The sequence below is a fragment of the Balaenoptera borealis genome, assembly GCF_965194805.1.
Source record: "Balaenoptera borealis genome assembly, chromosome: 11".
NCBI lineage: Eukaryota > Metazoa > Chordata > Mammalia > Artiodactyla > Balaenopteridae > Balaenoptera > Balaenoptera borealis.
The window spans coordinates 40052751-40071838 of NC_138868.1; the positions used below are offsets into that span (position 1 = coordinate 40052751).

A 19088-nucleotide genomic window follows, 5' to 3' on the forward strand; every position below is an offset into this window, starting at 1 on the left:
ATGGTATCCAAAAACACACAAATTCTGAGAGCAATGATGTACATTTTTACTAAAGGCTTTGTGGGAAAACAGAGGAAGACATCACCTTTCACACCACACAGAATAAATTCCTAAATGTCCCCTTGAAATCTCTCCCCCCAGTTCTGCTCCGCATGGCAGCTCCCACAGCTCTCCAGCCTCTTCTGGCCGATACTCCTCTGGCACCACCCTCTCTTAATGATTCCCTCTTCCCTCACAGCTCTGTTCTCATTCCCTTTTCTAACCTGAGTAATCTAACCCTCTGACTTTTTCCACTTGCATCCCCGTCTCCGTTAAACAAAACTCCTTTGAAATGTGGAGGTAGAGGGAAGGTATTGTAAATAATCCTTCTCCCCAACAGACACCCCCTGGCCCAGGCCCCTCGGCTCCTTGGCTGTGCTGTAGCTGTAACCAAGGTCTGTGTACAGTGCTGTGGGCACACAGCAGAGAGAATGTAGCTATGCTTGGGGGAATCCTGAAAGGCTTTCCAGAGGAAGTGACATTTGAAGCAGATGTGGAAGGATGGAGAAGAGCTTTTCAAACAAAGCAAGTATCATACGCCAGATCACCTGGTCAATGCAGAAGATAAAACCAAGAAATGCAGGAGCTTAGCAAGTTTTTAACACTTTAGTAAATGGAGAATGAATAAAAATTTTTAAAATTTAAGCCTGTCAAAAACTTTTGCAGAAGGAAGACAATTTTAACAGCTAAAAATGGCTCTGGAATTTTCCTAGGTTTGGGAGAAAAGTGACCCTAAAACTACTATTTTCCTACCCTAGCCATATTTTTAAAAAATTTTCACAAGAAAATCCAGGTTTTTTTCTGTTGAAAGGAAGGAAAAACACAGCAAAATCGGTCCTTTGTGGTAGATAACTGAACTTAGTCAAATGAGAACTTTGCCTCATTGATTAATTAGCTAACTTAAACTCTTTGTTTCATACTATGTAAACCAATTTTCTAATCAGTATAAGTGAAGGTATTTTACAGTGTAGCACCTGAATCAGTGAATGAAGGAAGGAAGGAAGGAAGGAATAAATAAATAAATAACTTCCCTTTTGTTAAAAACTGATTTCTTTCTTAACGGATGAACTGTATTTTTGGGTTTTTTGGCCACACTGCGCGACATGTGAGAGTTCCCCAACCAGGGATCAAACCCGCGCCCCTTTTAGTGGAAGCGTGGAATCTTAACCACTGGACTGCCAGGGAAGCCCGAGAACTGTATTTTTGAATTCATATCTTCCTTTCTAATAGGAGGATGCTTATGCTATATTAGTCTGTTTATAGGAAACAAAACTTCCTGGGGATAAGCCATCATTGGATCTAAATTTTAATGTCCTATTCAAAGAATGGCTATGCAGTAAAAACTTACTAATTTATTGAAAGAAAGAGTGAATATGGGCAAGTCTCGGTTCCAGAATCAGGTTGTACATGACTGGGGAGGGGGAATGGTATGCTCAGATATTGCCCTGATTAGTTTCCTTTGCTTTGCAGGACAGTTCTGGGATGAGGCTGTGGAAAAGGAGGTGGTTTGTGCTGGCTGATTATTGCTTGTTTTACTATAAAGGTGAGCTGAGGCTCAGGCCACCAAGGGGTCTTTGTGCCAGAGGGGGTGGTGAGGTGATGCAAATGGTGGTCTTCTCAAATCCAGTGCATGGACCAGTGGCCTGAGCTAATTGATAACCTGTTAACCTGCCAAAGTGTTCACTTTTACATATGTGCATGGTTGGTGATTTCATTTTTACCAGTCCCAGCACTGGAAGTGCCACTTGTTGAGTTAAAATAATAGAATCTGGTTTGCCTTCTACTTAAGGTCTCAAGATCTGGAGGTTTTCCAGCTTCTGCCTCACTTGGGGCACAGGCACACCTTTGATTCAATCTGGAGAGATGGGAAGTATAGGTGAACATTATATTTTGTAACCTGTTATCTGGATTTATCCCCTGTTATTGGATGGGCAACTGGTGAATTAAATTGGCCATATGAACATTTGTGGAGCCCCAGTACATAGAATTAGGGGCTGTGCAAAGGTGAGAAGGAAGTAAGGCTCAAAATATGGAGGAAGAGATAGTCTAATTTTAAGACAAGACTAGGCTTTGGAAGACATCCAAAGTGCTTAGGCAGTTCAAGAGGAACAAGAAGCCAATTCCATATTGGAGAACTTGGGCAGGCTCCTTAGAAGAATTAGGGCTCGAGTTGGGCTTTTTAGGATGGGTAGAGCTTTGCCCATGTGTAGGGGGAAGATGGGCATTTAGGCAGAAGAAACAACTTGATTAAAGTTCTAGAAGCAGAAGAAAGTGGAATGACAGACCTGCAAAGCCAGAGTGAGTCTTGCACGGAGCACACACTAGGAGATAAGGCTCAGGAGGTGGATAAGAGCCAAAATGCAAAAGGGCTGTGACCCTAGGCAGAGGAAGTTGGGCTTCATTCTGTATCCAGTGGACAGTCAGCAAGTGCCTTTGGGTGGGAGAGCAGTGGGACCAATTCTGTCATTAGGAAGTTACCTCTGGTAACGAAGACGGTTTGGGGGAGGAAGAGAATAGACATCAAAGGTAGGATATTTCACACCTGCTCTAACGTCGCCTATGAGGTGTGTACCACCCAGAATTCCCTTCCCCATCCTTTACAAAAGTTTAAATGTCACCTTCTGAAGCCTTCTCCACTTCCCCAGGCTGTGTGCCACTCCTGTCTGTGTGTTCCTGCAGCACCTGGTATGCCTCTGTATTTCAGGAGTTAGCAGGTCGAGCAGAGCGTGTTTACATGCCTGTCCCCGTCCTCGGGGAGAGGGCCCTGTCTGATTCACCTGTGTAGTTCCAGCACTAGCACAAAGGTCCCCAGAGCATCTGAATGGGCGATCCGTGATTGCAGTCATCCTGGGAGAGATGAGGAGCCTTGAACTAGGGCAGTGGGATGGACCAGCCCAAGGAAGGTGCCACAGAAGGTTATTGTGATATGTTTTTCCATTCAAAGACAGCCGAGAAGAAGTGGTCCTTGGGAGCATTCCTCTGCCCAGCTACGTGATCTCAACAGTGGCCCCCGAGGATCGCATAAGTCGCAAGTATTCCTTTAAGGTACTGCCCCCCGCTCCTCCAGTGCAGCAATTCCATCCTAAGAAACGTTGTGTTCCCCAACATGGCTTCACAAAAGCAGTTGTTTCTGTTGGAGGGTTGGGGGGAAGAAGTTAAGAGGTTGAGCGTTTCAGACTCATGTTAACAAAGTCATAAATTCTTTAAACAAGAGTAATATCACATCACGGTACTTTCATTTGTATCTGAGCTTTCGAGTCCCCCAGCCTTGCTTAAGTATTTAGACCCCTCTTTTCCTGTTGCTATTTCTGTGACTAGTATCAGCACAGCCCTTCTCATGCTTTCTTACTGCTGTCACTGTCCCCGGTGACTCCAGAGTTGCTGTGGGTTGAAGATTCTGGATCCTCCTTCGCTTCATGTTGCGTGATATGGTATTGCCTTATTTCTGTAAAACCTTTTGTGACTGAGAACTAGTTTTATCCGTGTTACCTCATTTGATGCTTGTGGGGAGCCTGTGAGGTCAGGATCATTAGCTTCATTTTATAGATTAGGAACACGAGGATCAGAGAGCTGAAAAAACTTGCCCACAGTCCCAAAGTTGGAAGATGATGGAGGCAGATCTCCACCCTGAACTCTGTCCTCTTTCAGTTGCATTACAGGGAAGGAGGACAATTTCTTTCTCTTCTTCTCTGCTTTTCTTCCATGTCTTACTCTGGTCACCCGTATACACATTGCAGGAGGTGGGAGGTGGTTACAATTAATGTTTATTGCTATCATTTTAGGAATACTGTTCTGTTAAATTGTTCAGAGCCTCTGTTGCTTATTGTTGGCTCTGAAAACATTTTGTTCGATGGGTGTCACACTGGTCTTTTGCAGCCTGAAAGCCTTCCTCAGAAAAACCTTCCTTTCTAGGGTTTAGTGTTGCTACTGGGCAAACAATTGGGATAACACTGTTGCATGTGAATTTGGGGGGTGGGGGGACAGCGTTTGGGATATCCTCAGAGTAACTGATTATAATAACTATATATAGTTCATCTTAACAGTTCGTTGGGAGGTGTGAAAATACAGTCTAGGAAAACATCTTTTATGTGTCGTACATTCTTTTTTTTTTTTTTTTTTAAATAGGCTTCACCAAGAGTGTTCCCTAAATATTTTTTCTGGGAGACAGAAGGCATGCATGTTTGGGGGGATGATTGGGGTCTTCAGGGTCTGAGAAGGGAGAAAAGCTATTGCAGACAGAACGGGTGATGTTCAGGTGGTTCTCCAGACAGGGCTGTGGTTTCCTGAGTGTGAAAGAGTTCCCTTCCCTTTGGGTTGCAGTGTCATTCTTTTAGGAACCTGAGGATGGGCCCTGGGACAGTTCAGGATCCATGTTCTTGGGCATACTGAGGAGTGTGCAGTATTTTGTGTCCTGGGCCTTATGCTTGCCTCCGATGTCAGTTCTTCTCAGTTTGCAGAGCTGAAATTCTCTGACTGTTGCTAGGGCACCTTGCCTGAGATTGTTCAGAGTATCTGTAGTGGTGCATAGGCAGAGCCTAAAGGGTTATGTGGTCCTCTCTTGTCTGTCTTCTCTAACTGTACTCGCAGCCAGGCAGCTCCTAGGCATTGTCAGGGAGCCAGGGTGCTAGATGCGCCCTGAGGCTCCGCTAGGTCTGCAGGATGAGCCAAGCAGGGCTCTCGGTGGCCTTAGGAGCCATCGTTCCCCCCACCCCCCACCCCCCTTGAGCTTTAGTCACAGCCTGGAATGCCCTGAAGAGTTCCCCAACTCTTACTTACTTGTCCTTCAGGTGTCTGCTCAGGGGCCACCTCCTCTAGGAAGCCTTCCTTAAGTCCTCCGGATGGGTTAGGTACTTTTCTTCTGAACATCCACAGGTCTGGTATCACTGCACTATAGATGATTGATTACCCATTCAGAGCTTTCTCCAGGAAAACTAGCCATCAGCTAGTTCTGCCAGGGTAGATGGGGCTAGTCCCATTCTGCAAACAGATACCATGGAGCAGTCATTTGTAGTAGGAGTTGTGGTGAATGACACTCCTTATACTTCCCAAGTTAAGGTCGGTTCAGGCTTACTTCTGTTTCATGTTTAGTCCTCTGTAAGTCAGTGATTGTTCAGTGAATCACCTTAGCTTACTCAAGTAAATGCCTGCCCCAGAAGCCGCTGTGGAACCCTTAGCTGAAGGCCGAGTTTGCCTGGACTCCCTTGGCACTGGGCTGGATGGATTCAGATATGTGAATGTCACAAGCAGGCCCGTATTTAATAACGTTTTTGGACCTGGATGTTAGGCATGTGAGTGGAGAAGCGAATGCTGACAGTTCATCTGAGAGGTTTTATCCATGACCATTGGTGATAGAAACATGTCATTTTCCAGATTCTGTTTAGTTCTCTCATTTTGCTTTCTCTGACTGGTCCTTGCATGGCATCTGTCTGTCATTCTGGATCCAGATTATCAGACTAGTGATCTGTATCAGACTCATTTCTGGATAGAGCCTGAGAGCACTGTACAGAGAAGCTTGGACTCAGAGTCAGATATTCCTAGGTGTGAATCCTGCCTCCAACTTTTCATTCATTCAAAAAATATTTATTGGGCACCTACTATGTACCAGGCACTGTTCCTGGGGATATAGTAGTGAACAAAATAGACGGAGTCCCTGCTCTCATCGAGTTTATATTCTGCAGGGAAGAGACAGATGATAAACAAGCATGTAAAATAAAGAATGCCAGGTAATACGTGCTGTGAAGAATCTGTGACCAAGCGTGGAAATCTAGGAAAGTTACTTAACTTCTCAGAGCTTCACTTACCACATCTGTAAAAGAGATTCTGTTCCTTCCTTATAAGGCTGTTGGGATTAAAATGAGATTAAAGTCACGGAAGTACCTAGGAGACACATAGTAGGCGCTCTGTAAATCTTCCTATTTCCACATCATTTTCCTATGTGGATTTGGTGAGCTTTTTCCTTGCAAATGTAAAGGACCTTGCTTATCAGAGCACAAGGGGGAAAACTTCTTGTCGCAGTCCATTGCGGTTGCTTTTCCCAGTACCTGTGGAACATGTGAAAGCACCTTGAGGCTTCCTGACGTATAGTAGGTGTGCCAGGGTCTTCAGTCAAGTGTTGGACTGCTCAGCTGAACTTTGTATTGCCTCTTTGGCGAGACAAAAGAGCAGCTTCCTTGATGGGCGTACATCGTGTTTCATGCCCAAGCAGGAAGCAGAGTGAATATCTGCACCGAGCTGCCTGCTGTTGAGCAGCTGATTTTTGAATCAATTCCAGTCAGCAGGTGTTTCAGAAGAACCAAAACAGGGATTCCCGAGAGTCTGCTTCTATGGAATGAGGGTTTGTAAAAAAAAATCTCTTTCTCAAATAAACCTTGAATTGACTGTGTGCCCCTCCCTAAGTGGGAGTAAGATAAGTAGGAAACAGGTACAGCTGCGGGGCTTTTTCTGTGGGGAACAGACACAGCTGTTCCTAGGCCTGGCTTCACCAAGAAAAGGGAATCCAGCCCGTGACTTTTTTCCAGGTGTGGAAATAAGCTGGGTGGTGCGTGGGCTTTTAGTCTGGAAGAAGGGAGAACCTGGCCGGGGTGTCTCTGGTTTTTGCTCCTGGAAGCGAGATGCACACTAACCTCTCTGACGTGGGTTTCCGTCTTCTCCTTCCAGGCCGTGCACATGGGGATGCGAGCACTCATCTATAATAGCTCCACCCGGGGCTCTCAGGCCGAGCAGTCGGGCATGAGGACCTACTACTTCAGTGCCGACACACAGGAGGACATGAACGCCTGGGTCAGGGCCATGAACCAGGCTGCACAGGTGCTATCTCGATCGTCACTGAAGAGGTCAGTCCCCATGGAGGGTCCCTGCCAGAGCGCTCCCTACACAGGTGGGGGAACCCAAGTAAGAACTCTTGGATGCCCAGAATTCCACCGTTCGCTCACTCGTATTAAGCATTGCCCTCTCTTTGAAGTCCTTTTAAATGGTGACTTCTTCCAGGAGGAGACTGTTTACAGAGCCTACACATGCTGCAGGCAGAGCTGGAAGGTCCCCTAGGAATTATCTAGCCCACTGTCCTCATTAAACAGAGAAACAGGAAGGGCTGGGAGGGTGAAATGACTGCCTGGGATAGACAGCCTTGGTACCTGGTTGTACGTTTCTCAGTCTTTCTCCTCTAGCGTGTGCTGGAAGGGAAAACCCTGGGGCTAAGATTGGGGAGGAGAGAGCGGACAGACAAGAAAGATCTTGCAAACTGGAAACATGCCACCGATGGCCCACCTTGTTGTTGGGAGCTGACTCGGGAGCTGTCTTCCAGCTGCCTCTTCCCTCGAGTGGGCCAACCAGGGTACCATCAGGGATCTTGAAGTTCCTGAGTCTGTTGACTGTGGGTGATTCCCTGTGAGAAAGCAGAGGAGAAACATGAGTGGAGTCATGGGCTTGGAGAAGGTGGGGTAGCCCTAGAAAGTCAGGGTGCCTTTAGGGTCCTCATCTGACATGAGCCCCGTTCTTCACTCTCTGGACACCTTGCCCTGCTTAGAGGCCTCTGACAAAGGTCTGTTAGTGAGGTCTCAGAACAAGAGTAGTGTCCTCCAGCAACCTAAAGACAGGATTCGTCAGTAACTGCAAATGGGTTTCACATGGATGTTTTTATATTGTCCACCTTTTCCAACTCATGTGTATGTGATTTTTGGTGTTAGTGGTACTTCCTAGCTTCATGATATCTTTCCTGAGACGATCAGACCTTTGATATAGATAGTGACCTCCCTCAAGAGGCCAGGTTGGGGTCAGGCTCTACCCTTGGAGCTTCCTAGCAACTCAGTCAAGCATTTGTCATGCTGGGGTTTTTTTTTTCTGTCTATTTTTCAGTATCCTAGGCTTCAGGTGGGAATCATCTTTGTATATTCTGCACGCCTGACATATAATAAGCTCTCAAGTGTCTGTTGAGTGAGTAAGTGAGAGATTGGAAGAATGAATGAATATGTTGAACAGAACAGGACCAAAGACTGTCCTGGAAGTTTCCCCGTGGGCCCTGAATCAGTAACTCTTAACTACAGGTATTCAGTCAGGTTTGCCTCTGCTTCTTAGCATTGTCATCCAGCCTGAATTTTTCTGTTGTGTCCATAATGATGATATGAAAGCCTGTGCCATTAACCTGCAGGTACTCTGTTCAGAGTGACATTGGCATTTCCACCTTCATCCTAGGAGAAGGAAACTGGGCAGGTTTGACACGATTTACTCCTAGTTTACATGCTCACTGTTTCCTAGTTTTTGTTGTTCATTCTTTTTTTTAAAAAAAATTTATTTATTTATTTATTTATTTATACACACATACATACATGTGTACAATCAGTGAAGACATTCCCTGGCGGTCCAGTGGTTAAGACTCCACACTGCCAATGCAGGGGGCGCAGGTTTGATCCCTGGTCGGGGAACTAAGATCCCACATGCCACGTGGTGCAGCCAAAAGAAAAAAAAAATCAGCACAATAAAGGCAAGAAAAATTTTTAAAAAATGCAAAAAATAAAGAGAAATATCCTTGGTCACCTTCCCAGGGTTACCTCTGTTACCAAGTTAACAGGGATCCTTTTAAACTATTTTCTATTCATATATGTGCGTATATGAGCTTATATAAATGTAGAGGGGTTTTTTGTGCTTTTTTTATAGCATGAATGATATTGATCTTGAAAATCATTCTGTATCAGTGTATATGGGCTACCTTTATTTTTGACTGTTGTATGGTACTTCATAAGGTAGAGGTACCATAATGTATTTAAGCATGTGCCATATCTTGGATAGTTTATTTTTTGTCCTCTTTTACTGTTGTAGGTAGTTGTGTAATGAAAAACTTTCTACAAGCCTCTGCATGTGTGAGGCTTTCAGATTGCCGGGTCAATATACAATGCATTTTTAATTTTAATCAATTACCACCAAACTGCCCTTTAAAGAAAGCTGTATATTCCACTAGTGAGAGCGCTCATTTCCCCACATCTTTGCCAACAGTTGATATTATTAATCTTTTTCATTTTTGCTGAGCTGTGTGTAGATAAATGGTATCTGGTTATTTTAATGTGTATTTTCATGATGGTAGGGACCTTTTATATTTATTGACCACTTGTATTTCCTCTGCACTGAATTGCTGGTACCTGTTCTCTGCCCATTTTTCTACCGAGTTGCTTGCTTTTCCTCAGTGCTTTCTTTCCTACATGTGCTGATATCTGCCCAGTTAGGAATGCAGCTTAGCCTATTGCAGAGGTTGGTTATAGGCTCTCCAGTCTTGTTATTCAGTCTGTAATATTCTGGCATTTTCCCTGTTCTCTTGGATTCCTCAGAGATCACCTGAGAGGTTTCTTGAGCCCATCTCCGAGTTCCCTTAGGGCCCTGGCGTGCTAACAGCTGGGCCTTTTCCGTCTTCCTCCCCACCTTGGTCTTTCAGTCTCTCTTAACCAAGGTTGTTCTCTTATTCATGATGAAGTTCATTCATCTTGATGAAGATAAGGAACTAAATCCAGAAGTTGAAGAATTCAATTTTATTTGTGCTGTGGTCATCTTCCCAAGCAGAGATACCTATGTCTCATATTTTTTTTAAAGTTCTCCCCTTCTTTATTTTAATTCATAGAAAATAGAAAATTTTGTTTTATTTTACTTTGCTTTAAATAAACAAACCTCAGTCCCTTCTAGACTTTACCATTTTTGTAGTCATTCATGTAGGCCCATTCCACTGGATTTGTATTTTATCTCTGCTTGATGCATTTCTTGTGTCCTTTTATAACGTGAGCTCTGAGAGCTCCCTGTGTTTTTACACTGGTTTCTTTCTACTAGCAATGTTAAATGGGTTCATTCTTGTGTCCCGGCTTTGCTCAGTTCTTTTTGCCTGACTAGGGCACTGGGTCAAAGATGACTTGAGAATGAGATCAGGCTTAATAGGAAAAAGTGCTGTGATTGATAAGTGATGTCTGCCTTCAACCGTTCAGGATGAATTTGCTCGCTGAGATTAGGAATTTTTTTTGTTTTTTTTTACTTTTTCCTACCTGAAGATTTTGTAATTAACTATCAGATTTTTGTTTTAGAGGGGCTCCGTCCCTTCTCCACTGGGCTGCCTTCCGGATCTCAGGCCATTTGTATTGTCCCTAGCTTTTCTCTGAACTTTTAAAATGTGTTCTTACTATGCTCTTAATAAACTCTTAAAATCCCATTATCATCTTTGCCCAAGGTTTCTTCCCCGTTTTAAAAAAAAAAAAACTTGTTATACCTTCTGACGCAGACGAAAAGCAGAATAGCATTTCCTCTTAATTTTCTGAGAGATGAAATTGTCAGCCAAGGAAATTCAGACTTATTAAATGTTCTATTTTACCAGAATAAGATGTTCAGACATTTGGTTAGTTAGAAGTATTCATCATGCGGGACTACATCTTGCCTCTCCTCCACTTTGGTGATATGCTCTGCAAAACCTCCATCTCTGTTACGTGGGTGGCCCCAACCATAGCTTTTTGTTCTCTCCCTCCTTGTTTCTCACCCAAAAGCTTCTATCCTTATTCATACAGGCAAATGTTTTCTTTATGAATGTGGTACATTAGGACTTCTGATTGCAGGTAAAAGAAAACGCAAACTTACCTTAAAGGGGGAGGAATTTATTGATTCATGTCAATGAAAAGTTCAGGATAGCTTCTAGCTTTAGAAACAGTTGGGTTCAAGGCTCAGACAGTATCATTACAAGTCATTCTCTCAGGCTCTGCCTGCCTGGGCTGGATTCATTCTTAAACTCCATGTGGAGGTCCGTGGCATATCTAGGACCTGGTGGCTAGATAGCTACAGTAGCCCCAGACTTGTGTTGTCCAAGTTAAGTTCAGCAGGAAAGAGCCAGAGTCTTATCCAGAAGCTCTGAGATCTTATTCTGATTAGACAGGCTTAGGTCACATTGATTCCCAAAATCACATACTGTGGCTAGGGAATGCACGTACTGATTGGCACAGACCTGGGATACATGCTTCACTTCTGAGAACTAGACCATGGGGACTGAGAGCCAGGTAGGGGTGGATTCCCAAGTAATGCTAGGGTTATGGGCAGAGGAAGGAGAAATGACTTGATGGGATGTGGTAAACGAGATGCAAGCAACCAATATCCAGGCCACTTCCTACTGTATCAATTTCTTTTGCCTTAAGTACTAACCCCTCCCAGAGTTTAGTCTCTGAAGTTGGATAGACCGGGGTTTAAATCCCAGCTTTACTACTTTCTAGCTGTGTCACTTGTGCAATTTAGGTATGCTTTTTAAACCTCAGTTTTTCGAAGTTATCGGGTTTTTGCAAAGATTAAATGAGTGTATAAAGTGCTTACTTCGCACGTTGCCTAAGACATAGTTGATACTCCATCTCAGATGTGCTAGCTTCCATAGGGTTTGGTTTAACAATGTCATTGGGTCTTTTTCCTTTGCACCCTTCCAGTTTCATCGTTAATCCTCTGGATTACATTGATGATGAATCTCTTGTGAGCAAATCATACTCTCTCCCTTGCCAGGCTGTGCCCATCCCCTAGCACTGGGAGTTGTGGCTCAGCAACCCAGCCTCCCTGCAGCACTGCCCCTCAGCCTGCCCCTCGCCGCTCTCCTCCTCCAGCCTCTTCCTACATCCTCTAACCACAGAGGGAGCTGAGCACCCTTGCTGCACCTCCTCCCTTTCTCCTCTTGTTTCCTACACAGGCTTCAGGGTCTCTTGATAGACAAGTATTCTTGAGACCCCAGCCCTACGCTGTAAGGAGCACCAAGCACTGCTGCCAGAGCCTGCCCTCTACCTCCTTCTGTCCGTAATTTCTTCTCCCCTATTTCCATGTTCCTCCACTTACCGGACTTTGGATTCTGGTTTTTGATTCTCCACAGCCTCCTTGAAATTTGTCTTCTGAGTTCCCCCCTGTTGAACTGGTTGTTCTTCTCTTGTCTAAGGATGTCTTGTTCTTTCCAGTAAGCTAAAGCACTGAGCAAGGAGGTCAGCTTGGTGTTACAGTTCACAAACCTGACAAGCAGTTCAGATAGGAGGGCCTATCGGAAGACAACTTATCTCTTTTTATCGGTTTCCGAACCTCTCTGGTCTGTGGTGTAACTATAGTCCTGTCTTGGGACTGAAGGAACTTATAGCCTAGTCACCTTTGGCATAAAATCCAATCTCCTTAGTAGGGTTTTTGATCCCTGCCTGAGTCTGGTCCCTGCAGGTGCCTTTGGCTCACATTATGCTATTCCTTATCCTCTCGGCCCCAGCCATACTCAAATTATTGAATTGGGTGCATTTGTCTGTACTTTTGTCCACTTAGTCTTTTATTCTACAGTTCTTTATTGAGGGCATATTGTGTGTCAGACACTGTTAAGCACACTGAGAAATACAGCAGTCTTCAATAGAGAGGCAAAGTCCCATGCATTTTTGGGTGGGTGAGGGGGAGAGAGACCGTATACAGGCAAACAAATCAACAAGATGATTTTCTGTCATGATCTATGCATGAAGGCAGTAAAATGGAATGATGAGATGGGGAGGGACTAAGGGGCAGGGAGTAGCCACTTTTGTTTAGGTGGTCAGGGGAGGCCTCCATATGGGGAACGTGTGGAGGTGAGGCCTGATTGATGCAAGAAAGTTGCATATGTAAAACTTCGAAGAAGAGTGTTCTGGGCAGAAGGTAAGGCACTTACAAATGTCCTGAGGCAGGAATGAGCTTGGTTTATTCAAGGAACAGAAAGCTAGGGAGTTATGGCCGAATCAAAGTGAGCTAGGGGGAGAAGAGACTGTGATAAGCTCTGGCAGGTAGATGGAGGTCCATATCGTGAGGCCCAGGATCCCTCTGGGCCTTGCTCATCTGCTCCCCTGGTCCTCACCCTTATTAGGACAATTCAGCACAGCCTTCAGGTCCTAGCCTATGCATATTTCTTCCTTCTTTGACCCTCAGTGTGTCAGATGCCTCTGCTTATAGCACTCTTTCGTTCCTTATGCATAGAACTTTCATGTTAAAGTTATGTTGGCCTGCTTTCTCACTGTCACCCTGCTAGACTGTACGCTCCTTGAAAATGAGAATAGTCCTGGCACGTAGTAAGCATTCAGTTAGTGGATGGGGGTGTGGATGGTTGGATGGATGAACAAAACTTCTACCTGTAGGATGTTCACATAAGGACTTGGGGTGTCTGAGAGCAGTCTGAGCACTGCTGTGGGATTGATTGTGGGGAATCAGCCTGCTCAGAAGTGGCCCACACGTCTCTGGCTATCTGCACTCTCTTCAGAGCATGGAATCTTTGGCCTTCCAAACTCTGATCACTTTGGTTAAAGTGTGGCAGGACAACACCTGAGGTTGGACAAGCCCCTTGGACCCTTGACAGAAGTAATGTATAGACATGTTTTCAGCCCAGGTGCAGGGCTTTGGAGTTGGATCAGATGGAATTTGAGTCCTGCTTATGTCACTGGTTGCATGATCCAGAGCAAGCTGCTTAACCTCTCTGAGTTTCACGTTCATTACCTATAATGAAACAATAATATCTCTAGCTTTGTGCAATGATAAGAAGAGACAATATATTTAAAGTGCTTAGCGTAACTTACTTTTGCAGTTAGTAGGTGCTCACCATAGTCCCTGTCTTTCAGTAGAGACAATTTATTGTAAGTAATCTGGTGCTCATGTGAGTGCCCTCAGCCTCTCTGGGCTTGACAGTACTGACCTTGCAAGATTGTTGTAGGGATTAGAGATGGACTATGTCAGGTTCCTGGCACACAGTAGGACGCAGCATATAATAACCAAGCATTGGCCACAAAAAATGAATGACCCAGACTCTCTAACTGCCGTAGAGAGATGGAAAGTGAGTGAGCTTGGTGTGTGCCAGAACTCCAGACTGGCTCAGGTTGGGCTGTGACAGTTGAGCGTTACTTACCCAGCTAGAAGGAAGAGGGAAGGATTCTCCGGGCAGGAATGAACAAAGTGAGGAGACTTGGCAGCCATTATATATCTTTCCTTTTTTCTTCGTCTGGTTTGTCAGGTCCTTAAAACTTCACAGGGGACTTTGCCAATAGCCGCTCTGCTGAGGCACGTGATGGCCTCAGGTAGGAGTCTGGTGCTTCATTTATCCTTCAGTCTCACTCTTCTCTGGGGGAGGACAGGCCCTCTTCTTGTTTATTTAGAGCAGAGCGTGAAAGGCAGCAAGTTATCTTCCCCCATCCCAGGGGAACTGCCCTATTTAACTCTGGGGAAAAGTAGAAACCAATTCCTGTCTCCATTTCTCTCCAGCCATTTCCTTCCTCAAATCTAGGAACTAATTCAGCTGAGCAAGCCTGCCTTCATGCTCCCTAGAGACTTTGGGCCCATTCTCTTCAGCCTTTTATACAAGTCTGTGGACTGTGCTCAGGGTGGGTTCTAGATTTTGAGCCCACTGTCCTCCTGAGCCTTGGGGTCAGTGCTCAGGAACTTCTGCCCTTGACCTGGCGCAGACCAAACTCTCTAAGGATATCAGTGGCCTGACCCTTGTTCTTGGGCTATTAGTTTGGTCATTTAGGTATGGTGAGTAGGGAGGGATCCTCCACTGGGATTGCGACAGGAAGGCTGTGTCTGCCAACAGGACCAAGGTCCAGCTGAGCTCCTATAAGCTGTCGTTCCTTTTCTCACCCAAGTCTTTGAGATTTCAGGTGTGTGTGTGTTTAACATCAAGATAGAAGTAAATGTTGTTCCTTATTTCCTGGTGAGATAAAGGGTTTGGAGGCAGAATAAAATAATAGCGTACAACTGCTTGGTATGATCTGTTTTACTTCCAAGTTCATGTGAGGGACAGGAATAAGATAGAAGTATCGTCAGTCTGAAATAGGTGCTCTTCCCACTTACAGGGGAAAACAAGGATTTTCTCTAAGCAGACATAAAGCATTGCTGTGATGTGCTGAAAATGGGGAGGGGGGGGCCCAGTCCCTGCTAATGATGGGCTCAGCCCTTTGTTTCAGTTAGGGATTGCGTTTGGTTGCCAGTAATAGAACAACCCAACTTAGGGTGGCATAATCAAATTGGGTTTTAGTTTTCTCACTAGCAGGGATCCAGAGTCGGTTAATTTGGGCTCATATAGTAGCTCCATGATGCTATCAGGGAGCCAGGCTCTTTCTCACTTTCTACCCACATTTTGGCAGGTGGCTTTCATCCTCATTTTTGTCATCTTGCAATCCAGCATAGAGTCTAAATTCCAGGCAGGAAGAGGGGAAGGGTTAGCTAAGAGAGCTAAGCTTTCCTTCTTTTAAAGGCTTTCCTGGAAGACCCATCCAGCAATTTCTGTGCACATCTTATTGGCCAGATTTATGTTACACCGTCAGCTCCAAGGGAGGTTAGGAAATGTAAGTTTTTTGTTGGGTACATTGCCACTTTGAAAAAACTGGGGCAAGGAAGAAGGAGGGAATAGATATTGGAAGCCAGTACATTTGCATTTGAGGACACGCTATGTGCCAGCCCCGGTGCTGTGCTCTTTCTGTGCATTGTCTCCTTTAACCCTCAAAATGACCCAAGGAGGCGGAGTTTGTCCCCATTTTGCAGATGAGGAACCTCAGACCAGAGAGGTCAGGGACTTGCCCAAGGTCACCCAGCTTCTATGGGCTGGAGCCAGCTCTTGCATCCAGGTCTGACTGGCTCTAATCCTATGCCCTCTGGGTTTGTCAAGCTTGAGAAGTGACACATGTGGCCAAAATGGTCAAATGTCAGGAATTCCCTGTGTTTTTGAATAGTCACTGATTCCAGGTGCTCACAATGATAGTAATGACCTGCACAAGAAAGGCTTGTGTCATCTTAGCTGAACATCTGTGCCCTGCATGGCCAACTTCTCTGAATGGCACCGTCACTGAAAGCCAAGGGATACTTCATTCTTTCCCACCACTGTGCTAAATTGAGCATTGCAGATCTCTTGTGACAGATCTCCTGATTTGAGAAGTCATGTGTTACATTGGTGGGAATGCAAGGAGACAGGGAGAAGACCAAAAAACACTTTTGCCTTAAATCCTGTAACTTACTAAGTTAAATGTTTGTCAGGTAAGGTGGGGGAGTCGGGAACATTCCCTTCACCTTTCTTACCTGCAGCCAGAGCCTGAACGTTTTGGACACAAAGGCGTCTTATCTGAGGTGAGTCCCAGCAGCTGTGGAAATAGAAGCTGTTCGTAACCCCGAGTATTAGGGCCTAGAAAAGCTGCCAGGTAGCAAGCAGACTACCATTCTTTTAGCCATCCTCTAAAGGTTTGTTTTGCAGCAAATGCTGGTGTCAATCTGAGAAAAGGGTTTATCTTTCTCAATCAACTTTATATTCAGGACGTGTTGGCATGTATTGGAGTGTGTACACTCATATGTACACGCACAGTAGGGACTAATATTTGTAGTTATAAGTTAATTCCAAGGTTAGAAAAGACTGGCAAACTCCATGATTTGGGGTCAGCTTATGAGAACGGTATTAAATGTGGTCACCATGATTAAATCAGGCTTTAGGGTTGTCTGGGTTTGACAGCAGAGGCTATTTTCTCTATTACTTTCTTATATCCCCTAGTGCCTGTACCAGTGGGGATGTATAGGTTCTCAATAAATACATGGAAGTTGATTGGTAAAGAAAGAAAAATCCCCGTTACAGTTGGTTCGGCTAAGACATTGTACCCACAACCCCCGGGTTCTGAAGTTGAAGAAATCCTCTTTTATTTTATTTTAAAATTTATTTTATTGAAGTATAGTTGGTTTACAATGTTGTGTTAATTTCTGCTGTACAGCAAAGTGACTCAGTTATATATACATTCATTTTCATATTCTTTTCCATTCTGGTTTATCACAGGATATTGAATATAGTTCCCTGTGCTATACAGGAGGACCTTGTTGTTTATCCATTCTATATATAATAGTTTGCATCTGCTAATCCCAGCCTCCCAATCCATCCCCACACCTCCCCACCCCCTGCAACCATAAGTCTGTTCTCTATATCTGTGGGTCTGTTTCATAGATAAGTTGATTTGTGTCATATTTTAGATTCTACATATCAGTGATATTATATGGTATTTGTCTTTCTCTTTCTGAATTACTTCACTTAGTATGATAATCTCCAGGTCCATCCATGTTGCTGCAAATGGCATTATTTCATTCTTTTTAATGGCTGAGTAACATTTCATTGTATATATGTACCACATCTTCTTTATCCATTCATCTGTCGATTGAAGAAACCCTCTTTTCCCTTCAATTCTGATGTCATCCATTTAGGTGCATATTTGTTTTACTACATGGCTTTTACAACAAGGGGCTGTTTATCTTTGTGGTGGTGATAACAAGGAGGTACAGTTACTTTGGTCTCACAATCAGAGTAACCAGGTTATAAAGCTTCAGTATCTTGGCTGGGGTGTGACCCAGAGGGCAGCCAGAGCTTTAATCTTCTAGACAGCAGCCTAAGCGCACCACTAAGGGGTGGTTTCCTGAATTTGAGAAACAGTAGAGAAGATAAAGGCCAACTTAGATGACTTGAAGGCTGGGGTTACACTGATGTGGTGATGGGAGGATTAAAGGAAGAAAAGAAAGACAAAGGTTAAAACCTGTAATGTGTACATTGTGGAACAGAGTTGTCCCTTTAAAAACTTACAGTAAGAATTGCTTTTTCTTAAAGTGCAGGCCCCTGAATATTTCCCATATGTTCCTACTACTTGAGCTTATAGACTCACTGGACTTTAGGAATGGAAGGGTCCTTGGAGATCACCATCTAAATATGTCATTATAAAATGATGTAATAGGACTCCTTCTGCTATAAGTAATAGAGACCAAACTCAGACTAGCTTAAGGAGAAACAGAATATATTGATGCACAACCAAAAAGTCCAAAGATATATCTGGTTTAGGTATGGCTAAATCTAGGAGTTCAGGCCAAGTCTTTAAGATTCTATTTCTCTCCGTCTGCTTTTCTTGGTGTTGGTTTCACTCTCAAGTAGCTGCTTCCCATGTAGTTGTAGCAACTCAAGACCAGCTCCAACCACAGTCCTAGAGCTAACTCTGATTGGCCTGGATTGGCTGATGTGTCAGCCTCTGAGCCAGTCACTGAGACTTTGGAGCCTCAGCTCCACAGGGACTTGTAGAGTCAGCAGCACCTTTTAAACCACAAGGACTGAGCGTGGGGGAGGGTGATCCCCAAATGAAAATTGAAACACTGTTAGAAGAAGGGGTGGGAGATGGGGGGAAAGATGTCCCCTAGTGATGGATAGAAGGAGGTCCAAACAAGCTCCCCCCCACCTCAAAGCTTTGGGTTTTCATGGAGAAGTCACGAGTACATGGACATGAGATGTGAGATTGCTTTTCTCAGTTTCCATGCCTAAGTGAAGGCCAACAGTTCGGCCTGCACACACTAAGAAGCAGACCTGTGTTAGGGTTTGTATTTTCACTTTACATTGACATTTTAACCAGCTCCCTGACTGGATTGATCTGCCCTGAATCAGTGCTGATTATTGGTAGCTGAGGTTCTGAGGTTGTTGCAGGGACACCTGAGGTCTGGCCACCGAGATGTAAATGCAACAGCATTTCCATTGTTCATTCTTCTGTTGAAATGGAGAACCCTCAGGCTTGGCCATTTCAAGGAGTGATGGATGTCTAGACCAGGAACTTTTTACCAAGGAGCACAAGTCGCCCAGCTGCCCATTCAAGGTTCCCTGGTAATTTTTCTGGTCCTTCTGAGCTAGGCTGGAGTGGGTTCCCCTGCCTCCCCAGTCTAAACTCTGCTAAGCTTATGGAGCTGCTGCTGCTGTGTCTCTGGTGTCAGGTAATGAGGAGGCAGACATAACTAGGACCCAAGGAGGTGGGGAGAAAGGCAGCTTCCAGTGCGAGATGGGCCATGAAAGAAACCTGCCCTTGTCTATGCCCCAGAAGCTCTTTAGCCTTGGTTCACATCCTCCCCTGTCACCCCCACCCCATTCTCCTTTGCAGTTTCCAAGTCTGCATATGTGCAGATCATGGACATGCATTTGGAGAGGCAGTAGAGAGCAGTGGCTACAGCACATGGGCTCTGCAGTCTGCCTGGGATTAAGCCCTGGTGTCTCTCTTTCCCAGCAGTATGGTCTTTGGGCAAATCATTTATCT

The 19088-nt window shown here is 44.7% G+C and overlaps 1 protein-coding gene across 14 annotated transcripts in view; it reads left to right on the forward strand.

Moving 5' to 3' along the window:
- Positions 1-19088, forward strand: part of PLEKHA7 (pleckstrin homology domain containing A7) — a 208063-nt gene that overhangs the window by 139672 nt on the left and 49303 nt on the right. For 13 of the 14 annotated variants that reach the window (XR_014231391.1, XR_014231392.1, XM_082341397.1 and 10 more), the window contains 3 exons: positions 1510-1582; positions 2984-3084; positions 6697-6872. Coding sequence is in view for 12 of the 14 variants with exons in the window: in XM_082341397.1 (XP_082197523.1) it covers positions 1510-1582; positions 2984-3084; positions 6697-6872 (350 nt within the window). In the remaining 2 variants the exon portion in view is untranslated. Of the gene's footprint in view, positions 1-408; positions 565-1509; positions 1583-2983; positions 3085-6696; positions 6873-19088 lie in introns of those variants that run through there. The other variant, XM_082341395.1, reaches the window with a different exon arrangement.